Source organism: Phasianus colchicus, chromosome 4, assembly GCF_987193195.1.
Source record: "Phasianus colchicus chromosome 4, bPhaCol1.hap1.1, whole genome shotgun sequence".
Taxonomy (NCBI): domain Eukaryota; kingdom Metazoa; phylum Chordata; class Aves; order Galliformes; family Phasianidae; genus Phasianus; species Phasianus colchicus.
The window spans coordinates 5,531,016-5,556,162 of record NC_143439.1 but is presented as its reverse complement, the minus strand read 5'-3'; the positions used below and the strand labels follow the sequence as shown (position 1 = coordinate 5,556,162).

General features: G+C 37.7%; 1 protein-coding gene across 6 annotated transcripts in view; it reads right to left on the bottom strand.

Annotated features, from left to right (window-relative positions):
• The window catches only part of LOC149918018 (uncharacterized), a 108,578-nt gene that overhangs the window by 70,550 nt on the left and 12,881 nt on the right, over window positions 1-25,147 (bottom strand). For 2 of the 6 annotated variants that reach the window (XR_016466296.1, XM_090140059.1), the window contains exon 4: window positions 14,283-15,068. The exons of 2 other annotated variants lie outside the window; for them this stretch is intronic. Coding sequence is in view for 2 of the 4 variants with exons in the window: in XM_090140059.1 (XP_089996185.1) it covers window positions 14,792-15,068 (277 nt within the window). In the remaining 2 variants the exon portion in view is untranslated. Of the gene's footprint in view, window positions 1-14,282; window positions 15,069-19,295; window positions 20,191-25,147 lie in introns of those variants that run through there. 2 more of the 6 variants (XR_016466295.1, XM_090140060.1) reach the window with 1 other exon arrangement.

Below are 25,147 nucleotides of genomic sequence, written 5' to 3'. Positions count from 1 at the left end.
TGAGCTTTTTGTTTTCTTTTTGTGTCCCAAATGTACACAAAGCAAATGCAGAGCCTTTGCAGGCACCAGAACAGCTCACTTTTGTCCTACGCTCTTAAAAGCAACAAAGAAATTTACCATGCTCTTATCAAACAGAATTAGTAAATTCTAATTTGCTATTATGAAGTGGTGATAAGCCCTCAAACCTCAAATTCTGATAATGGTTTCAACTGCCTTCAAAGTCTCAAGCATTCAGACCACTGAATGTTGCAGTGGCTACTCACAAATATGGCTTTAGGGGAAATATTTCTACTTTAATATTAAACATGCATTCAGATCTGAAGATCTTCTGATGTCTCAGAAACATTTCTGACAACACAAGTATTTGTGCTACTGCACATTCTTCAAACAAATCTGATCTGATCAGTGAAAAAAAGAAAAAAAATGCTATTTATACCATTGGTAAATGAATTGGGGTCCAATTTGACAGTGCTATTTATGTTCTGCTCAAAATCTTCACTCAGCAATTTTCTCCTTAATAAAGGGACAAACTAAAAATAACATATGGCACACGGGATAAATTTTGTGCTCCCAAACTAATCCATACACCCAGCAATACCCACTAAGATATATTCAAACGTATCTCATAACCCACTTTTTATTCATTTATTTAAAAGTAAAATCAAACATTTTCTTTATATTTCTCATGTTTATGCATCTCCAGTACTTTTGATGTCCAACTTTCTGGGAAAAAAAAAGTGAACACTGTCAGAATAATATATCAACAAAAACCTTATATCATTTTGAAAAGCCAGAGTGGAAATACCACTTCTGGGCTTTTCTTGTCCAAATAGATTGAATATTAATAACTAACAACATTAGCATGTGGAACGGGCTGCTTGATATGAGATTTTATGTTAGTGACAGTTTTTTTTCACTGTCAAGAGAGCAAAATTACATTAATAGAGAAAATATTAATGTCTTTGGCTTTTATTTTCCTTCCATATATATTAAGTGCTATTTTCCTCAAGTTACTTCTATTCACCTCTTCATGAATAAGATTTATATCTCAAATCTATTCTTCACATTGTTCATTAGTAATAGATCCTGTCCAACCAACATACGCTCAATGTGTAGGGCCCTGTAAAAAGGCTTTTGTCCATAGTATATTTTTTTAATAAAAATAAATCCAAGTTAGCAGTAAGTTTTCTGATCTTTAGAATGAATGAATAGGGAACAGGTCTTGGAAAGAATCAGGTGATAAAATACTAGGAATTAATGAAATACACATATAATCAGCTTCATAGAAAGGGTCAGAAACCAGCTTTACAACCGATCTGATCATTTTTTACTATAGTAACACATAACGCCTCACTTCAACATGAATACCTATCAACCCACTGGTATAGCCAAATAAATACTTTTTTTTCCTTATCACAGGGAAATTTCACATCTTGTATGGATAATAACCTCTATACTGCACCACAGATTTTTATTTCACTGAAAATATTCTTCTGGACTTTTGTATTTTCCCAGAATAACTCCACTGCTTCTATGCTGCCAATAAATTATTAAATTTTCTAGATCTCACTGTATAGCTCCCTAGCACTCCAGGATATTTACTAGTAAAAGTAGCTCATTTTCTTACTGCCTCATTAAGAAAACTACTGCCTAGAACTCAATTAATTTCACTGACTGTACAGTAATAAATAAACTGTCATCAACACTGTAGGTTTATAGGTTGCATCAGCTTTCAGATAGTGCCAGTGAACTTCAACCATGTGGGATTTCTCTTTGTAAATCATTTCTCCCTTTTGTTCCTGCTTTTTGTAATACTTGGAGAACTATGTGTTTTGCTGTTTACAAACTGACTGACAATCAGCAACGCAACTGTAAGCCTTACATTCAGAGCAGCACAGTGAAAATATCCAGATTGTGAAAATTATGTAGCCTCACTGCTGTGTTCATTGACTCTCATTGTAATTAAATTTTCCACCCAGAAACAGAGGGAAGTGTGTGGGGATGATGGGAGGGTAGGGTTGGAAGGGTCAGTGCTGAGTAGACAAGTGGTTTCAATAAAAGTAAAAATAAAACTTTTTGTCACTGTCTTAATTTTATCTTGAGTAAGCTGGAATAGGCTGAACCCTTGCAAAGCATATTCTTACCAAAGATTTCTAAAGATGTTCTACTTTAGACTTTTTAGCTCTTTAAGGAGGAACACTTAAAAAAAAGATGCGTTGAATGTGAATGAGGGCATATTTTAATGTTGGGGTATTTCCTTTTAAACTGGCAGACATATTTTTTCTTGTTATGGAGATTTCTGTACTGTAAAGTTATTCAATTGCTTAAGAAACATCAAGATTTGGTTTCTCAACAGGCGTCTGCCTCTCACCTTCATTAAGTCTCATTCAGCTTCAGCATGATGACCGCGTGCCAACTTTACTGTTGTTCCTGGTGGAAATGCAGCTTGCCTCCTGTATTAGATTGCAGCTACTGATTGCAGAGCAATCTCCTGCTTCATCAGCTGCACTGCAGTGCTGAGGCAAGTGAGAGAAAGTGTTCCCCTGAGTCCAAGCCAATGAACTCTGCAGGGACTGTTAGTTTGTCTGCCCAGGAAATTCCAACAATCCTGGAAGCTCCCAAATGGCTGCGAGATCTGTCTTACAGAGAGGGATGCTGCTGTGTGACCCTGTGCTCTAGGCAGCATGGATGATCAGTGGGACTTGATTGTTCATGAGGGGACCTGTTAGGCCTCTGAACCTTCTGCTACTTTTCTTTTGTTTTTTGCATCAGTGCTCCCAGATCCAAGAAGGTAAGGCCATCTTAAAACTATTGTCCCACGTTTAGAATTTGTTTGGACAGAAAATAAAATGGGACCTCTCTTTCTATGTAAGTTAAATTTCTACAAAGCACTAACACTTGTTTAGCAAGCAGTAAAAGTGACTAAGATCCATATCTTAGCTCTTCTGCTTCTACTCCTCTCTTCCCACTACAATAAAAATATACCTATTTATTTATTTATTCATTCAGACAGTTCTGTTTCTACTTCCCAGATACGAACAACTGGATTAAATTTTATGGAGGGCTTTTAAAAAATCATAACAAGTCAATGGGTCATGGTCTTCACAGCAGAAAGTACAAAATACTGAAGCCACATTTCTGAGAACACATAACACGGCTGCAGCAGCTGCAAGGTCACAGCAATTGAAACAGAACCATGAAAATGAAACCTCAGCCACAAGAGTTTTAATTTTTCCCTGTCATAGAGACTGGAGAACTACATTCCTTTCCATAAGCAAAGCTGTATGTATTGCTACAACAGCAACGTTGGTTCAACTATTGGGAGCAAAAAGCTTTCCCACCTCCGTGAAAAGTTTTTGATATCTGAATCAAGTTTAGTGGGGAGGTTTAGCAGAGCTCTCAGAAATTCAGGGAGATTATTTATTGTGACAATTTCTCTTTTCAGAAATGAAAGTGTTGTAGATGAAGGAACAACATAGACAACAATGGAGAGGTTACCCAGAAATATCAAAACTTGTTTTCCTTCACCTGCTTAGTTGCTTTCTGCCAGATCTACAAAAGGTAGTAAGATGAAAAGAGAAGATTTAAGCCTATATACTTAGCAAAAAAAGTTTTATCTTCTTCTTCCCACTTGCTTTCAAGAAGCTAAATAAAGTTCTGGTGCAAACAGCTGTCTTTGTGTCCAGCATAAAGCTGTGTGAGCCTAACAAAAAACTTTGTTAAGAGAAGTTATTTGAATCAGAAGCGTGAAGTCACTTTTAACAGTCTTATCAGTAAAACTACTTGTTTGTTAATACAAATGCAAATTGAAAAATATTTTGTTGACTAGGAGTCCGTACATGACTGCAACAGCAACACCTCTTCATACGAGGCAGCAAAATTTTTAAGGCAGCTGCAGGAAAAAATAATTAAGGCTATAATTACTTTAACGTCTCATTCCTACAATGCAGTCTACTTAGACATTCTGCTGTGTACTTAAACCCACTGGATGCTCAGAAATCTTGGACCGTATAGAAGTGAAAACAGTTGGCTTACAGCAAATCAGTACCAGTGCTACCAAATGATTCACACTCCACAACATACAACATATTTTCAGATATGTTTGATTCCTCACTGAGCAACTTGTTCTCACTGCTTCACTTGGGCTTAAATACTGAGATGCTTAAAAGTTCTCCAGGATACAAGGTCAGGAAAATCAGCATGTGGCAATGCTTTTTGAGCCTGAAGCAAGTGATGGGAATGAAGCAGTGCCTATGATTTATTCACATTTTCATGGTAACAAATCAGAACTGCATGTGTTCACTAGCAGGTAATTTAAGTGGAGATAGATAGCTACGGGGCACAGGGGAGCATCCTGCTCCAAAGAGTCACATCCACCTCTTCCAGATTAAGAATTTAGCCTTTAATCTTCTCCAGCTAATTCTGCCTCACACATACACACAAACAACCAAGCTGTATGATAATGACCCACAAACCTATTTTAATTATCAAATTTCTAGACTATTTTCAGTAGTAAATTGAAAACGAGAACTAAAACAGAGAAGGAGCTAAGGGCATCAATGCAAGAGCAAGAATTTTAATGCTCAGTCCATTGTTCACTGAAGATCTGGGAAAAAGTGCTAGAGTTCCACTAAAATTAATTTGTTAAAATAAATTTGTTGCCACTGTGTCCTCAGATTTAGAGTCATATGCTAACAATATAACTGCTACCAGTAGGTGCATGAATGTCAAGTGGAAATAAATTTATCTTTTAATATGAGTATTGTGGATAAGCGAAGATATTCTGTTCACAGCTAGCTTCACAACAAGTACAAAACAGAAGTAAAGAAGAAAAAATGGCAAGTATACATCTTAGCAAATTCAACACTATCTGGTCCTATGAAGAAGTCAGGTGGGAACTTGAAACAGAATCTTTCATGATTAAGAAAATTCAGAGATAGGGTGACTTGTATTCCATATTTTCTCTTCCAGCTCTCCATTTTTTGGTTGTTAGTCAAGTGCTTAGTTTGATATATATATATATATATATTTTTTTTTTTTTCCATTGGAAAAAAAAAGAAAAATGTTTGAATAGAATATTTCATCAACTTTTACAAGCCTCTGTTCCTTCACTGTGTAATGGTCATGGAGGTATATCTGCTCTCCCTCAGGTGTTCATCCTTTTATTTTCACGCATCTTTGCAAAAAACTACTAACCCAAGTAAATACTAATTACCTTCAGGAATGATAAATAACTTCACCTTGAACTCTAAAAACTGCAGAAGGAATAAGTAGGAATTAAACACTGTGTGAATTTTTTGTGCGTTTGATTTTGTCACTTATAAAAAGATTCTAAGCTTCAGAAAATTGAAATAACAGGAGGAATGAGAGGCGTTGCAGCAGGCACGATGATATAGTGAGCTATTGTGAAAAGCTCACAAAGTACACTCACATTGTTAGGAGAATGTACAGATACTCTTGGTATAAACAAGACTTGTAAAACCTCAACATGATCATTTTATACCTGATACATTGCAGAGTTAGACTGCTCTGATCCTTGGACCTCTGCATCTATGACTAGCAGTCTCCTCCTCTTTACACTTGGATAATTACTGCTTGCTCATTAGAGGAGCCACACCTCTTCTGCAAGGGAAAAGGGTCAGGCACCTTGGGAAGTCTGCTCTGTGCCCAGGGTTTTTAGGGTCACTGTATTTACAGACAGAAACATCAGTTGCAACACAGAACCAGAGCATTGGACCAACACGTTGATTCCAACAATGTGATAAGAATGTATTATATAGCAATGGAAATCACAGAAAAATACCTCAGCATTTCTGTTGTACCTCTCCTGTCTTTAATATCACCCCCATCCCAGTCAGTCATTCCTAATTCAGCATAATTTCCAGAGTTGGGTTTTCAAGGTAAGAAGGGATTTTACTTTATTTTAGCAAGATCTGTGCCAAATTAGTCAAAAAGTCTAAAGGCTACAGGGAGCTCCTTTCTCTGAAAGTTTCTCTTGGTCCAAAGATTTTAGGTGTTCCAGTTACTTGAAACGTAGAAAAGTGGCATAAATAATATCATATGATATAGGTGAATATCTTTGAAATAAAATCAGCTAATGCTAGGTATTAAGCATTTTTGTGGAGGTTTGTACAACAAACTAGAATTTCTCAACATAAGATTTGCAGCTGGGATTTGCTACTGGAAAATCTGATGGGGTTTCTTTTATGATTAGATGAGCATGTCAGAAACTTGTTCAGTGTGGCAATGTGTTCAGGAATTGGTCAATGTACAGGAACTGGTGAATACAGCCATGGTATTAAGAACCATGTAGTATCACAGACATCAGTAGCAAACCAACAAGCAAGAGTGAATTTGCTGTACAGTTCACAACGTGAGAGGAGAGGATGTAAACTATATTTTCTATGCCTATCCTTCCTGCCAAAAGCAACTAAAAAAATACAAAACACATGTACAAAAATCTTTTTCTTACTTAAAAAATATATGGATAGTCTTAAATGAAACTACCAGAATAAATACTTGATCCTGTGACTGCTTATATTTTCTCTTCACATCATGAAAACTAAAACAAAGAGCTGGCTGATAATATACAAAGAAAAAAATACTATCAATTTTAGTAAATAATCTCTTTGTTGATAACACATAAAGAACAGTTATTCTCCTATTAGAAAAAAAATACTACCAATTTTAGTGGGAAAGTTTTCAATTTCATAACAAAGAAAAATATCTGCTGAGTTATACTCCAAAAGATGTTCTGAAAAGTTTCACTTACAAAACTTTCATCATCCTTAGGTGCAGGCAGCATTATTACAAAAGCTATAGGTAAGTATGGTTATGCACGTTCAGATAGACTTACTACACAATCTGATCAAAAAAAAAAGAAAAAAAATGTGTATTCAAAGATTCGCACAAGCACTCAAAAATCTCTTATGAATACAATTGTTCAGTTATTTTCATGGGATTATCTACCTACACCACTTCTTTGCCCCAAGATTCTGACTTCAGGGCACTGAGTTTGGAAGGACAGTTCATTCTGGAAGTAGGATGATAGCATCACTCTGATAGCATCAGTATCTCTAACCACCTCCAGATTTTTCAAGGCAATTCTGTACCACTGCATCACAATATCAAGGCTTGAATTCCTGGACTCTCAAAGAGCCTTTTGTAAGAACAGCATGAATCCAACTGTTTGTAGAGGTAAGTCCAAAGATTCTATAAACAGGAAAACTCAATTCTTCATAGCCTGCCATCATGAACTTAATCATTTTTAAACTATTTATGATCACACGTTGAGGTTACGTTTTGATTTTTGATTGTTGTATAGGTTATTTCCTCCTGAATGGACAAGTCAACCTGTCCTCAACTACAACAGCTACAGTTACCCCACAGGTTCCTCAGCTTATCTGGAAACAGGTTACCTTCATTTCCAGTAGACTTAAGTCTTCAAGCCTTAATCTGAAATACGAAGCCCTACCAGAAATGCCACCTTAAGCACCATCCTGTTTCAGCCCTAGCACTTCCATGACAACTCTTATGCTGTGGTGCTGTGGTTAACTGTAGTGCAGTTGTGCCAGCTACCCAGGTCTGAGACTACACTATGACCCAGATAAATAACCTGAATCACTTTTTTAAACCATCTTCATAAAATCCTGTTTTGGTTTGTTTTCAATCTGAGGAGTTTCACTGCACAACTCCACAAACAATTGTGTTGACATGACTGGAGAGGTAAAAACACAGGGTTGGGGATAGCAATGAGGGAGGAGATACTGCCTGTACTGGTGATGTATCACATATTTCTGATGCTCAAAACACAGGTGATGACCTCTCTGGAAAAATAAGTGAATAAATAGGGGCATAATATGAAGTCAAACCTGAGAGGAGGGTATAAGAGCAAGGACATTAGCAAGAAATGAGAAAGAAAAGATTAAATCCTTCCCCCTTTTGTGGTAAGAACAGACTCCTTAGTACATGTATGTGTCATCCTAATACACAAGAAGTCATAATAGCATTAATAAATCTACAGAACTATATTGAGACATTTGCTTAAGAGCACTCTTGAAATAGGGTCACAGCTGTAAAGTGTAACATCACTCTTTCACAATTAATTCCTAAGTAAATCACATAAGAATGTTGCATTAGATGTATTTACTTCTTAAAGAATCAATGCTTAAAGCTGCAACATAAAAATCACAGTTCTTGCCTTGAAGAGTGCTTCTCTTAAAAAAAAAAATAAACACAAAACAAAGCATGCAGCAGTGTTTTTCAAATAAAGATAGATCCCTCCATTAACCTTTTTTCTGTTTTATAATGCATTATTAAACACTTACAGATATTGCTGATGAAACGTGCTACAATAATAGCATAGCTGGAACAGAGTCCTACTTCTTTTTTAGGATAATTCACTCCACGTTGGGCCAATTGGAAAGCTTTTCAAAGACTACCAGCACCATTAGCTCGGTTCTGTTGAGGCAAAAAGCTAGAGTATTGGATGTGTATTGATTTGATGTTATTCTGAGACTGTACAAGATTGGAGGGCCAAAGACAATTATATGTGTGTATCAGAAAAAGAAAATAAATAAAATAAAATAACTTTTCCAGGCTCTGAAAGCTATTTGATTTGGGATACCTTGTCAGTATTTCGATTTCATGCTTTATGTTGCTATATCTGAGTAAAAAAATCCACTGATGTTCAAAAAAAAAAAAGAACCTAGTGTACATTCAACTCACATTTATTGGATATGTGGTATCTCGTATATTAAGGACTACGGTTTACATAACAGGTAAACACTTTTACAGTTTACTTGCAAAGAATGTTCTTGAAGCCTTGCTGGGGTCTAGGAGGTGACACAGGTGAATTGCCTTCACCTGTGCTCACATGGCTGACTCAGTCCTTTCCTCAGGTGATCCAACCAGTGGTTCAGGCCCTGACTCAACAGTTCCCATACAGCAGGATTACAGATCACTAGACCAGGCTGCCCAGGATCCCATCCAAGCTGGCCTTGAATGCCTCCACATACAGGCTCAGCCTGCTGTCATGCACATGCATTAATCCCATCTGGATGCATACATAAAGTACTTTTCACAGTCTGTAGGCAATCAATGACAAGGCTTAGAGGAATGAGACATATTTCATTGAAACACACAAATGTTCTGAAGAAATAACGTGCCACTGAAGAAAAACACTTCAGAGAGTTTACTCTTTAACCTGAAGTATTTTCAAGATCTGTTTTTTAACACATCCACACAAATAACTGTAACCACGCTGAAATGCCATCTAGTCAAAAGTTCCATTTGAATGGTTATGGTAACCAAGCAAAGGCTCCCATGTCAGTTTTTCCTTCAGGAAGATCCTCTCAGACACTTCTAGCAAGTTGAGGCCTTTTGGTCAGTTGTAAAGTTGCCTGCAAGTTAGTCAAATACATAGGATGAAGATTGGTCTGCAGAAAGGATTTGTAAATCACAAGGGATGAGAGGCTCTTTGTAATTTAATGGAAGGCATATAAAAACTTTCCACCGAAAATTTAGAAATAACAGGAGATAAAATCTGTATCTAAGAAAGAACACGGCTATAAAAGCAAGTGCATTTCACAGCGTGTGGGATGCTTCCATGAAAAACAGTCACAGAGTAAGGGAATCCCTACCTCAGACATGCCCAAAAGCATCTTGCATGTTCATGGCTGTGGGTGACAAAAAGAGCACAATTTTTGGTTTAACCTGTCTCTAAACAGATTGTAATTGCAGGGGTTTCTTCTACTTCTTTACCTGTCTGAATAAAATTGTGAATTGTGAACTTTGGTATGTATGAAAGAGTAATTATGTTTCTATGTATTTTATCTAGTACTGGATTACTATCATTTGCATGCAAGTAGTTAACATCAAGATATCCTCACCCAGGACGAAGTCAATCTAAAAGGCAGATTTTGAAATAAACAGAGATGTTCCCCACTCTCCAAAAATCTTTCTTTTCTACCAGCCTATAAGCAACACATATCCATTTAAGAACTTGGATTTTTTTAGTTTTTTTTTTTTTCCCCCCCAAGACAGGAAACAGAGAAATACAAGAGGGAAGCATGGCTAAAGCTTCTCAAAATCACACTGGAGTTTGGGATAGGTTAGACTCTTATAAGGAGAAGTAACTCTGATTCACGTGACTACAGATAACAAGTCTGGAAAGACAAATGACTATAAAAAATATTCATCGGTTGTTCTAACAAAATTTTATCTTTCAAAAGCTACATCAGTGTCAAAATAGACATTTATTTGATAACCAGTGCAGAATAAGGCCCATATTAGGGAGGTGAAATTCGCTTTCGGCAGACAGATGAGCTGTCAGGAAATCCTCAGCCCTATCATAACTGATTTCTTCACCTTTAAATTTAAGCAAGATGTTCAGAGTTTTGGTAGACAAAGGGCAGTATGCTCAGCACTTCATGTTAAGGGTCTAGCATGCAAAAGAGATGTTAAAAATTAAGGCCTGACACAAGAACAAGAATTCGACACAAATATTATTGGTGCGTTTTCCCCCAGACATCAAGGATATCAGATTTTGAAAACTCATCAAAACTAGTTGTTTAGGATTGCTCTGTCTATTTAATTTCCAGGAATACTCACTAAACATATCCTACACATTTGATTTCAAATCTTTACCTGCTTTCTTGAAGAGTCAGCTTTCGTTTCAAGATTAGATACAACTTTCCTGTCCATATTTCCTACTGTATTTGAACCTGATGAGGAATTTTCTTCGGAATTTCAACTACTTCCTTTTATCAAAGGAATCTGTTTTATACATTCAATAATATTTTATTTGGGCCCCTGTTTCTCTGACAGAATTCCACTAGACCACATATATTTTCTCCCTCAAAAAAAAAAAAAAAGGAAGAATAGTTAGATAAATCTGGTTATAGAAACTGGGTCAACGTCTCAGCCAGTGGCACTACAAAAAGAAGACATCTGGGAGTACTTTGGTCTTCCATATGGTTCTTTCTAAAGCAAGTGAACTGACATATATTCAATAAACCATTTTCTTCATCACACAGTTCCTCCCCCACCCACTGTCCTAATAATATATTTTCATGTACAAACACTGAATATTTCAAATCTGTTATGACACGTTCTACCTTTTACATCCTAACCAAGGATGGGTTTAAAAAATATAAGTGGAAGAATGATTTATTAAAAAGGGACTGCTAAATTTTAAGTAAATCTCAATGAGGAAGCAGGTATATGCTTACTAAAAATAAATGCCAGCGAAGAATGCAAAGGAAACTCTCTGTGAGTGGGAAATTGGATGATTGTCAATATTCGCACACAAGCTGGTAATCTACCTTGAAAACCTGATCTAATTTCAATAGTTTTCCTGGTAGTTCTGCAAACAATTTAGTAGTAATTATCTCTGAAAAAAAAAAAAAGATCAATTTGATAATCACACGGACTTGCCAGTGGCCCTCTGACACTGGATTACTAGTATACAACAAAATCAATTCTAGTTCTGCTCAAAGGCAGTTTCATGTTTATTCATCCTGTAAACATAAAAATAAAAATCAAAGCAAAGTTAAAAATAATTTTGTACTTTGAGAAGGAGCATTTTTCTGACTACTTATGGGCAAATTATGCTCTCATGCACATGCACAATCACGTTTGGCACAGGAAATTACTAGAGTAAAAGCACTCGTTTCATTAGATTATCACATTGTGCAATTTGTATTTCAGTGCAAGTTTCTGTTTACTATTAATAAATAAATCAACTGCTCTGTTTTCCTACAGTCTCACAGCTGGCCCTTCATAAATCTAAAGTGCCAATAGCTATCAAGTACTGCAGATATGCCTTACTTGAGAACATTCCAACTGTTTAGGTCATACTGTGTTTTTTCTTTCAGAAATATGGTTTTAATAGGGTTTTACTAGGGAAAATTGGTAATACTTGCATTGTAAGCTCAGACTTCAAATTATAAAGCAAATGTGGGAAAATAGGTGGAATCCGTGCTCGTAAAATTCACACCCTTGAGAATATTTCTAGTATCACAAAAACATTCTCACAAGTGAAAGAATGTTTCTTTGTTCCACGTTAATCAAAAAATCAAGAGAGCAGTTTTTATTGATGAAGGAAAATCAAAATCTTTGAAATAGAAAAGCTCTCATCAATCCAAAAATCAATTAACGTTGAGGCATTACAGACGAAAAGAATCACCTTAAATGCTAGCACACACAAAAAAAGGTTGCACAGGCCCATCTTAAAGTGTCTTACATGTTAAGTTTTCTTAGCAACATGTGCCTATCTTAGAAATGGCATTTTTCAGCTCTTCAGTATTCAAAACTGGAATGAGCAACAGGAGTGAAATATAAGCTCTGGAATCTTCCGATCAAAAAATGTTAACAAATCTAAAGCTCGAAGGGAAATGAAGAGGTCATTCATTAAGCCATCTACCTCCATCAAGGCACAATCAAACTGCACGTCAGCTATTTCTATCAGATTTCTCTAACCTCATTGTCAAAGCCCTTAGTAATGAAAGCCTTTTGCAATAACCTACAGCCTATAAGCAGTGCTTATTTACACATCACAATTAGCCGTCATATTTTTCCGAAATCTAAGAGACACCTATCATGCTGAAGTTCCTCCACTGCTCCTTGCTCTACTCACAGCATACTGCTTTAGGAGAAATACACGTTTCCGTACTTAACATGCTTCCTTCTTGTTTCCTCTAGATTAAACAAAGATCAGGCAGCCCAGCTCCTTCTCAGTTTGACAGGTCCTGATCATTTCAGCTGCCCACCTGATGACCATCTCAAAAAGCCTGTCTTTCCTGGATGTGGTGCCCCAAGACTTACATTGCAAACCAGCCCCAGTGCTCTTGCACCTCTCAACAGTTTACCCTCCCACACCTTCTACATTCCCCCATGACAGATTTGAATGCGACTTTGTATGTGAACCAGGATCATCCTTGATAGGATCTTTGATCCTTGATCACCACCAAGCTTGCAGAAGAAGGTGGTTCCATAATGAGGATTTCTCCCACTTCAGCCAGAATGCACTGGCTGCTGCTATCTGTGATGGTCATGAGAAGCAACATTGAGATGTCCCCAGTTCTGATGCTTATCTCAAAGTCCAAACCATGCTTGAGAGTGCTCACTGGGTCTCCTAGCAGGATAGTATCTACAAAGTTAATAAGTACACTCTCTAAACCACCACCCAACAAGTAATTAAAATAGTTAACAGCAGACTACTGAGATTGTTGAGTGCAGTCTCTGAGTTTGACTTCATTTCGTAATGATACATCTTCTGTCTAGACAGTATTTCCTCTGCTTATAAAAATATCCACAGCTCTACTGATTTAACAGTGTTTAATATCTTTTCTTTACCAACAAAATATTAGCAAGTCCTAGCAAATAAATTAGATTTATTGTATTCTTCTCAGGCCTGTGTTGACTAAAACATCTCTTTTTTACCTCTCCTTTTTATAAGTACTTACAAATAGTTGGCTTGATTTTTAGTTCCAGTATTTTTCCAAGCATTAAAGCAAAGCTGACTCATTGATAATAATTCCTTTTCAGTCCCTTTGAAGACAGGATCTAACTTATCTTTTTGTGTCCTTCAGGAAAAATAAACAATGCCCCTGATGTCAAAAATATCTATTTACTTTTTCTGATGAGATAAACTAGGAACTAACAAACGTACTGCTATGAAAGTTAATTTTATATATATGTACATATAATTTAACTCTTAAATTAGAATTAGATATCCTAGATACTCCACGTATCTAAACATATTATTAATAAAGGGTTTTAAAATATAGCTAAAGTTGTAAACGATAATAGCAATATTTGGGAAGTTCCCAGAACAGCTGCAGGAGGTTGGGAGGGAAGTCCTGGCAAAATGAATACATGAGGTAGAAAAAAATGGAAGATTGAAGGAGGAGGATGCTAGAACTAAAAAGAGCAAGAATTAAAAAACAAAAATACAGAATGCTAGATCAAGAGGTAAATTCAATAAAAAGCAGTCAACAGCCAACAGAAACACCCTTAGTTAAATTATTACAGCAATAAATAAATAAATCAGCACTAGAAAAAATAAAATTTAAAAAAAAAAATGAATGAGCTAAAGTGAAAATTAAGTCTTAAATTGGGGTTTAAAGCGCTTTTTTTTTTTTTAATTGAACTACATGTAATATTTTTCTTTAGGTAAAAGTACTAAGACAAATGCTAAAAACTGATTTTAAAATAATTTGAACAATGTCAAAAAGTCCTTAGCTTTTGTTATGTGGTTTAGAGCAGTGTATTATTTTTCATTTGCATCACAGTAATATAAACTCCCCAAATGAGCATAGCTTCATCAAAACAAAAAAGAGGAAAGAATCAGATGTAAGGGTACCGAGGTCACTCTTCCTTATGTTCCTTGGCCACACGCTGCTGCTAAACCCCTTACACCAGCATAGCTGGCAGAAATATTCTGCTTAGCTAAAGAACAATTGTTGGTTCACAGAGCCTTTTTCTACTACAGAAGCAAGCTGTGTGCGTTCTTCATTTTCTCTTTGCTACAACCATATTTAAAATAGAGGAAATTCTGCAATAAACGAGGATGTCCAATTTACACTTAACACATGCTATGCAATAAAGAGTGATACAGGTATGCATGTATTGATAATTATGCAATTGAAATCCCTGACTTTTTTTTTTTTCTTTTACCAAAAACCAGGCAGCAGATGATGCAGCATAACATTATACTCTTTCTACGGAAAGTTTCCCTCAAATTTCTGTGAGTCATATGGATCCACAAATCACTGCAGTAACATCCAGTTTACAACCTGCAGCGGTTTTCAGTTCTTTTTCCACATCCCTCTACTGCATGGAAATTTCCAGTAGTCCTGAAGTAGTGTTTCTTACCATTCCCTAAGCACTGTACTTTGCAGATCTTTAATGACGTGGCTGCTGAGATTTTGAAGATCATCCAGTGATTGTTGCAGCGCCTGAATGATGGGATACAGCCTCTCTCAGAGCAGTGGGAACAACGTCTCTGAGGATGACACTGTACCATCCTCAATCCATGATATAAGCAGCACTCCTCAGGGCAGAATCTTACAAGAGATTATTTTTATGTTAGCCATACTTTCTCTGCTAAATAATAAAAAAAAAAAAAGCAAAAGATGCGGAAAGAGCTCTTTAAAGGATCAACTGAGGAAAAAGAAAGCAGTAACTGGAAAATAGAGATTATAAAGATAAATTGAAGATCCCTTAGATCGTTTTGCCAAAGTAATAAAACAACATGGTTCCATCCCTGCCAGTAACAAATGTGAAAGTACAGTTTGCAGAGCATAATTTATCTTCTATGATGAGCAGCCTGATCTGCAAGCACCCAGTAAAATTAAGAACACAAGTGAGATTTTCAAAAAAGAAGTAAATAAGGCAATAGAGAGGATACAAAGTTGCTGACGCTGAAATTTTGCATCCAGAAAATCTTTTGGTTGAGCCAAAAGGCTATTTGCAGACAAACAGTAAATGCATAAATCCAAATAATGTGTCATATCATGATGCTGTTATATTGGTGGGGGTTTTTTTGTGGCTTTTTTTTTTTTTTTTTGAAGGGGGGAACAAAATCCTTTGCAAACATTAATTACACTTCTGAAATTCTTTAGGAGCATCACAGAGGTCAAAAAATTGAAGGGACACTCCCAGCTCCATGAGGTGAGATGGCCACTGATTGCTACCCAGAGTATCTGGTATTGAGAAGAAGGCTATGGAAATGCTTGTTTTCCAGGTTCTTACTTATTCACATTTCCCCTTCTCTATTTCCACGTGCACCAACTTCGCTTTTCAGATTCAATACTGAGGACTAAAGGGTGACAGAGTGAGGAAGGCTTCAAGGCTACCTCCAGCAATATTTTAGGTGACTATTAACACATTCTGTACCTAGGAAACTGCTTGCAAAACAAAGCGTAATGAAGATAAGTGAAATGAAACTATTTTAATGTGTGCTCCAAAAAGGTTGGCTAGAGTTAAAAGGTTGAAAGAGTGGCGAAATGCTGGAATGGGCTGCCCAGAAAGAATCATAGGATCACTTCGGTTGGAAAAGACCTTAAAGATCTTCAAGTCCAGCCACAACCAAACCATCCTACCCTAACTTCAACAATCCTCCACTAAATCATACCCCTGTGCACACGTCCAAATGGTTTTTAAACACATCCAGGGATGGTGACTCAACCACCTCCCTGGGGAGCCTATTCCAGTGCTTAACAACCCTTTCTGTAAAGAAGTGTTTCCTCATATCCAACCTAAGCCTCCCCTGGCACAACTTGAGGCTGTTTCCTCTTGTTCTGTCACCTGCCACCAGTGAGAAGAGAGCAGCCCGGCTCTCGCTGTAAGCACCTTCAGATATTGGAAGAGAGCAGTAAGGTCTCCCCTCAGCCTCCTCTTCCCCAGACTGAACAGCCCCAGTTCCTTCAGTCTCTCCTCGTAGGCCATATTCTCCAAGCCCTTCATCAGCCTTGCTGCCCTTCTTTGGCCCTGCTCCAGCACCTCCATGTCCTTTCTGTACTGAGGTGCCCAAAACTGAACACAGCACTTGAGGTGAGGCCTCACCAGTGCCGAGTACAGGGGCAGGATGACTTCCCTGGTCCTGCTCACCACTCCATTCCTGATCCAAGCCAGGATGCCATCGGCCTTCTTGGCCACCAAAGAGGTAGCCAAGTAACCATCCCTGCAGATGTTTAAGGAAAGGGTAGATGTAGTACTTAGGGACATGGTTTAGTGGGCAATACTGGTGGTACATGTATGGTTAGACTATATGAACTCAGAGGTCTTTTCCAACCTTAGTGAATCTATGAATAAAAATCAATTTCATTTACCAACTGAACCGAAATCAGCAACTTTCTTCTATCTTTCTGCTCATTGAACCAAATGCATTTTAATGGAGCACAATAGCTTGCTAGTAAAGCGAGGAGTTGTGGCACTGGTCATCACAACAGTAGTTCTCAACAGCAACAGTTGTCACTCCACTAAGCACAACACCAGATTGATGTGGGAAGAATACACACGCTGCAGTGTGGAACATTCAGTGTTTGCCGCCTGGTCCTTCCATGCCCGAAAAATGAAGATGTTTTAAGACAACAGATTTGCCATAGCCTGCCAGCTAGAACCCCAAGTAACTATGAGGAATAGAAAAGTACTCCAGAGTACAAATTTTGCTATGTCAATATGTGATTTGATGTATGTACGGGATATCTATATTTTGACAAGAAGTGCAGAGGATCTGTCATTGATGCCATGTTTTAGGGGGATGCTTGCATTAGATAAGTACTGTAGTGTGACTCATGCACTCCAGAATAGTAACCATAGTGAAAGGAAAAGATTTGCTTTGAAAGGATTGATTCAAACAAAAAGGACAACAGGACTGAAGCTGAAATGGAAATGAAGTTGCAATAAAATCCTGCGAAAGCCCCTTTACTAGGAATTTGGAAACACTGCGAAGAAATCTCAAAACAACGGCAACATTTCTCAATCACTATCAGGTAATTAACTGTGGTGGTGAACTTGTAAGTGCACTGAGAGAAATGCTTGAGGGCTCTGAGAAGCACTTTCTACTCTAAATTCCCCAGCTGCAAATTCCCTTGAGAATTTGGTTGGGTGCCTATGGGCAACAGCTCATTTTGCTGCTGAAGACTCTGTTCCCGTACTCAGAAATAGCCAACAGGATACGTAGCCCATGATTACAAATCATCTTACTGGAATTACTCATCCCACAGTTCCTCAAAGCTTCTTACCCCCACAGTCTGTATCAGAGTTGGATGAGAACAGAACAATTTTCCCATGTTCCTTTATGTTGATCCTTAAAAAACAAGCAATTACATTTAAACTTGGGTGTGTCTGAAAATTTAATTCTAGGGGAAGACAGGAAGATAGGAACCAATTTTTCCTGCACACACATGCTGTGATATACAATGTGTCATCTCCTCTACCAGAGTTATTTCACTGCAGACAGACGCTGTACAGCACCAAAAAGGATCTAATTACGATAGTAATGGAAAATCACTGGAAGCTAACCATCTTTTAGAGTAGGTGGGGCCTCCTACATCTGAACTGCATTAAGCAGAACGAGACAGACCTCCACAATCTGCTCTCCAAGTCAGTCCTTACAAACTGTCTTACATTCCCTTTTATAGGAGTACAAATTGATTGGCCAGTTTCCTAGAGGAGATAAGTAGTTCTCCACTTCCATCAGGTTTTTAACAAATAAATGTCTGTCCCATTAGAAATTTTAAAAACAGATAATCATCACATTTAGATTATAAAACATTTGAATGAATGTTTATAGCTTATTAAATTGTTACGAGGACATCACATACCATTTATAAAGTGCCAGATTTGTACAAATAAAAAGATTTGGCAGTAATCGGGAGCAATAACTTCCCTTTTCTTCCAGTTTCTGTCCTGGACACTTTGAGATGCTGAATGTTTCGGCATCTTGAGAAAAGTTTGGACAAACTTTCACAGTTAGATCCTTTCATGATGAGTCTGAATGACAACTGCCAAGTAATCCTCCTATCCATCCTCCCAAGCTACTGTGAAGCTGCAGTGCTGCTTCACAGAGCCCATTTTTCCTTAGCAGCAGCACACCAGGTTCCCCCTACTGAGACTTACAGTCATTTATCTACAGACTTCACTCTGCTAATCAGAGAACATAGAACTGGTAATCCATCTTAACAATCAAGCATCTAGAGTCTTCTCCTACCTCTCCATACAATGGGAAGAAAGAGACTGCACTGCTCCACTGGATACCTTAACAACTGATTAGTTTAGGTTTCAGATTCCTCCCACTGGAGGTAAGGAGAGAAGATTCAAATGGACATATATCTATATATACACATGAATTATATATATACATACACATATGTATGTAAACATGTGAATAAAATGAATAAACTAATACAAATCATTTATTTATATATATAACATATATAGATACTATGCAGAAAGCCTGCTAGTTAGTTAGGTTTCTATATAGCTCACTTTTAAATTGGGGGGGAGCTCCAGATTTTAATATCACCCACCCCAAAAGCACAGGGTGAAATCAGCTTTCTTGTTAGAGAAGGAAAAAGTCCTTGGCATAAAGCAGACAAGAGAATAAGGGAATAATATATGACATAATAACACACGATTACCTTATAATCCCTAGGAAAATGAAAATATCAGATCAGAGTGACTTCTATTTTGTGAAGCAGCACCCTATAATACGAAGGCTGTATGAGTGTCTGCTTTGAGATGGGATGGGGCAAGGGGAGGCAGAAGCTGTCATGCTTCTTCAAATGTCATTTTTACAGAGCTTTAATGATCAGACAACTAAAAATAATATAGCAAGTTCAATCACTATCAGAGAAAGGTACAAAATAACACTGGTATTAGTATATACTCAGAAAATCATTTCTAATTGAGCTAAATTAATTTTGCCGTTGGATATGGCAGGTCTTTTAGTTAAACAAACATTGCGAATGAAATACGCTGAATCTAAAATTGAGTTTATAATTGTTAGCTTTCATTCTGCATGGACAAACATCTGCAGAACAATAGAAATATGTAATTACTAATTGCCTGGCTTCTACTGAGTGTCCCAGGTTGTTTTCTTCTAATGATAAACTACAGGTTTTCAGACTGGATATTTAGGTTGAATCTAGAGGGGACAGAGCTGAAGGGATGTTCCCAAGTACAGTGTTAAAATGATTTTCTGATCCCACGTCTATTAGGTTTTGTTATGCTTTTTGTCTTCTCAATACCATGCTCACAGTTGGTTGGGTTTTGTTTTTCTTTTTTTGTGGAGATTTAAACAATGCCTTTCAGGTGAAACCAGACCTGCAATATGCTCTAGGCTAAAACACGGCTAGCTTTGAGACATGAAGTTACATTTCTAACAAACACAGACTCTAAGGGTTTTCTAACTCCGTAGGATTCTGTTGAAAAGAATAGTAATAACTCTTCACTGTAATACCCAGGTCTTGCCTTTAAAGATCCTCAAAACACACTGTGCAGAACTGGCATAGATGAAATGCCTCTGAAGAAACATTCCCCACTCATCACGTTCCACAAACGCCAAATGACTTCATTGCAGGACTTTCCTTCAGGATTTTTGATCTCCAGAACATTTCATCCGAGGAGTGATCTGCAGCAGAGGAGCCAGATCTTGAGAACTGCCTGTTTTGTCTCACTTTTCTGAGGATTAGAAGTTAGGTAGTTTGTTAGAAAGGGTATGATTCCAATTTGTTTGTTTTGTTGTCATTAATCTTGGTGGTCTGTTTGATTTCATGGAGTTTGGGGTTTTTTTGTGCATTTCCTTTTTTTCTTTTTTAAATACACACTCATGGAGAAACAACAGTTCATCGGAAAAATAATTCAAATGCTGAAAGGCAAATCATCCATTAGGTTCACCTACAAAACAGATCAGATGAAGTCCTGAAAGTAGTTTCCACAGAATGAGCAAAAACTACTGATGTAGCAAATAAAATTCTGTTCCAAAAAAGTAAAGCCATTCTACCCAAGGGCACCTTAGACTTCACTGGTGCCAAAAAGTATCAGGAGGTGATGACCACGCCATTCTAGGAAGTCCTGAGTAAGGACACAGTATTAAGTGGTACGGCTGTCAGAGAGACAGAAACACTTAAGATTATATTGGCTCTTTATTCCCATGAATCTCAGAGGAGCTGATTTGTTATCAGCAATAACAGCCTTTCTCCTAAAGAGAGGGGGACGATACAGGAAGCATATGCTCCAGGCTATTTATGAGGATGTTGCCAGAAACGGGTGTAACATTATGAACGTGGTGACCTGCACCTTTAGATTATAATAGTACGTGAAGTCATAAACTAGACAGAGGGACACAAGAGGGACACAGAAAGGAAATCTTATAAAAACGATTAATACGTGATAGTTTCCAATCCATTATTTCATCAGGAAAAGAATAAAACAGCATATTGCAGCTCTTGGACTCCACCTTTTAGTTTCTTTAGCCAGGAACAACTATGTTCAGCTCAAATTTCTGTTTTATCTATTGTCATGACAAACATCTCATCTAGCAGCAGATTTAATATTTGCTCTACAGATATCTAAGTCTCCCTGTCAGTGATTAGGGAAGGACTGGGACATAACAGCCCCATTGAGTTTAGTGTCAACATGAGCTGCCAATGCTTACTTTCAGTTACCTATAGATTGTCTATCCATTTCTATGCTCATTTAGAATAAGTCACCAGTAAATTTGTGCTAATTTCCTTACAACTTATTCTGCTAAAGAGAGTAGGCAAGGCTGCTAAAAGGCAATGATGTTAAAGATTCAATTCACACTTTTCTTGGTCATATCAGGCATACAAAACCATTTTAATATAATATTTACTGCCAATGCTCTTGTTTTTGCCTGAAGCTCCACAGATCTTCTTTCACCCTGGCCACATGGGTCACTGCAACTGAAGCTATTCAGTGCTTATTACTATATTTGCTCTGGGATTATTTTCTGTATTACACTTCTGTTATATCCTGTCCAAATAATAGAACTGACCATTTTACTAGATCAAATTTCTCATGACAGATGATTTCAGCATCCAAATCCATTTAGGTCCTTGCAGAAAATATTGGCTTTTCAATCAGCAATAAGCACAACTCAAAACAAACAGGACAAAAAAAATGGACAGAAAACCTTAGAGTCTAGCCTATGAGAGAATAAGAATTATTTTAATAAACCTATACATACTTCTGGATTAATTCATCACAATTAAAGTGCTTCTTAGAGAGACCTGGAATTCTCTCTCATTTGATTTTCCCATGAAAACTTCTATCTGCTGAAATTATTTTGATGTACCAGTCAAAAATTCATGTGCTGTTACACATCTGAAGTGGCCGTGGATATTTTGCCAGATTGGATGATCAGCTGGCACTGCTGTCTGATCACATGGACTTCTGCATAGGAAAGCAGTTTTTCTTTACACTAATACATTCAGCAAGTGCTTCAGATGTAAAATCACAAATAGCATCGGTGTGGTGTTTAACAGGACAGAGTTCTCTGTTAAGTCCTTAATCCCAGTTGCTTATTATGGAAGAAACAGATGGAATTCAATTTTTTTCCCCCAACTGTTACAAACCATGAATATCTTTTCTGTCAGTGCCAAGGAAGTACAGGGATATAACAAAACAGCCTGGAGATCAAAATATAAAATATGATTCAACATGAAGAATAAATGCAATTGTCATACGATTTGTTGCTTCAACCATGATTTCCTTACACACAGCAGGCCACCAGCCTTGAAAAACCTGGTTGTAGTACTTTGCTGTATGTTTTCTAGCATAGTAATTTCAATCCCTAATTCAAAGCTACAGAAATCAGTCATAACATCTCAGTTATCATTGGCCCTAAGAAATCTCATCTTCAGATTTTTGGTCACTCTTGCAGATGGTCTTTAGCTTTGACCTCAGTTTTCTTAGTTATTTTTCGCACTGTTCTGCTATTAACCACACTTTCTTTCAAGCCTTTCCTCTGATCTGATTGAGATCATGAGCTTGTTGACTCCCAGTGGCTGAAATTTGTCCTTCCTAGAAACCGCACTCTTCTTTTGGAGGCTATCATAGCTTCTGGTACTATTAGCACAAATATTTAGGTGTAACACTACTGTCTGCTTTCCATATTACTTGTAAGAATTAGTTGCATCCAACATGATTTAAATTTTCAGTCATTTAAGAGACAGAGAAGGGGGGAACTAAGCTAAAAAAATACCTTCATGCTTGGTTTTCCCCTTGCAGGATCCTCTCCCTGAAGCCATTTGGAGGTTTGTCACTGATTTACACAGGAGGGAGACAGGGCTGTAAATCAACTTTTAGAGATGTACTTTTCTTTAAGCATTGCCCTGATTATTTTCCAACATTTGCTTCTACCATACAATATAAATCAGAGAACTTTCTCTTTGTTGTTTGTCGCAGGTTTTCCTGGAAAATTCATAGTGGGGATTTAACAGAAGAATACCAGCGATACATGATGTGTACACATTTTTCTTTTGAAATTACATCTAAGGTGGTCCTCAGTACTGCATGATTTTTCCCTATTGTATATGAAAGTGACTCACTGGGACGTTGGCAGTGCTCATGATTTTCCTGCTGTTTGAAAAAAAAAAAAGTTAAAGCAGCAAGTGTGAAGAGGCCTCTGCAGACTGGCTCCATCTGTGCTTCCTCAGCGGCTCCTGGGCTGTCAGAGTCAAGGACAGCCAGCGCTCTCCATGTTCCAGCACCACGCGCTCTTGATGGGCCATTGTTTCCCTACAGGCTATTATTGTTTCGAGTTGTCACTTAAAGGAGATGTTAGGTTTCTGGCTGCCAGGTCATTCTGCCCTCAGAAGTGGTGTTTATAACTTTGCCGTGGCCTTTTGCAAAAGCTGCCCGGCTGGCTGTGACTGAAGGAGGTCTGAGCAAGCTTTTCTTTCCCTGGTGACTGCCAGGTTCTTCTCATTTCCCCTCACTGCTCCACACTAAAGAGCAAGGTTTACATAGCCACCTCCACTGCTGTAGAGAAGAATGTTAAGTTCCTTTACGCTATAAAGGTTGATTCATAGCTCAGGTTTGGGAGGAGCCAGAAGTGGGAATTTCTGTTAAGATACAAAAAGCTTTCTGAGGGAAGCAGGCAATTGGAGCAGAAGAACTTGTAGGATTGCTGTATAGTAATTATAGGTCTTAATCACCTACACATTTCAGGAGAAGAGCCACGCTGTGAATTCGATCCGCACAGCCAGCTTACAGACTGGTATAAAGCTGAGAAGGAAACGTATGGGTTGTTCATAACCATTTCCTTAATCGGGTGGCACTGCTGAGTGTAATGATATTCTGAAAGCAAACCTGACACACGTGACAACTTCAGTACCATTGGGGGAAACAAAATGCAGACGTTACCAAAGTTAAGGAATCTACGAACGAATGTGTAGAACATTAAGAGAAAGATCAAGGGGAACAAACCATCTATAATAGCCTAAAAAGAATAATAAACCTGACAACCTGAGCTGAGCATTTAGAAACGGATTTGCATACTTTCAGAATTGCTGTGCTGTTTAAAAAAATAAAATAAATTCCCTCTCAAACTGTGCTCAATTCATCAACCCCTCTCATTATCACAGGCTCTCACCACACTTGGCTCACAGGTGCCAGACCACAGCACAAGCCAGCAGTTGGGAGTCCTTCACCCAAGGACTTTCAGCTGCTGTGGAGCACCCATTACATCCCATTCCTAACATTTACATTCATCTGCAAAGAAAAATACACAAGTGCACATGGCATAAGGCATAATAAAAGAGATTCAATTCCTTTTTAGGGAGATTTGCAGGAGACTCGAGTTCAGGCCTTCTAATTGTGCATTTGAGATCCATCTACAAGTGCCCTCACCCAACACTTTGCAGTGGGAATTTTCCCCCCCTCTCAGAGGATTTTTTATTCACTATTATAGATATCTATTTTAGAGACAGTCTAGATCAGACTAAATCACTTTCATGCAAATCCCACTCAAATCATTATGAGTTGCCTCCTCTTTATGACATTTATTCCCCTTTATTTTCGTTAAGCAAGTTATTTCTGTTCAGTAGGGTTATAAAACTTATTATGTGACTCAGGGACAAAGAAAGCTAAAATTTGCTTGCTCCCTACCAATAGGATTTTCTGTCACTATCAATCATGAAAACAGAAACTCGGAACAAACAGCACCTATGCATCATACTTAGTGATAAAATCCTCTTGAACATTTAACTGATGTCCCCAAGTGACTGAGAAGTGTGCATCCTACTATCACAGCTGTGCAACGGAGCAGTGGAAAGGGAAAGACAAGCAAAAGCAAACAATCTGATAAAAACTTGTTCATCTGACAAAATAAGCTTCTATTGACAAAAAGAAGGTAAACCTTCCTCATAATACAGAGAAGACGGAACATTTGTTTACCAGAAGCAGGAAGCATTTTGCACTTGCTGCAGTTTCCAGGACTCTATAGCACTGGGAAAGCCCTCTGCTATCAGTTGCACATGAAAAGCTGATGCAGGTAATGGTACTGTCTTTACAGAAGCTACCAGCTGGCCCTCCTGGTCTGCCAACCTCTCCCACTTCTGCAGCAGCTGAAGGAGGTAATCAGGGCATGAATTGTCTGTGCATATAAGCCACC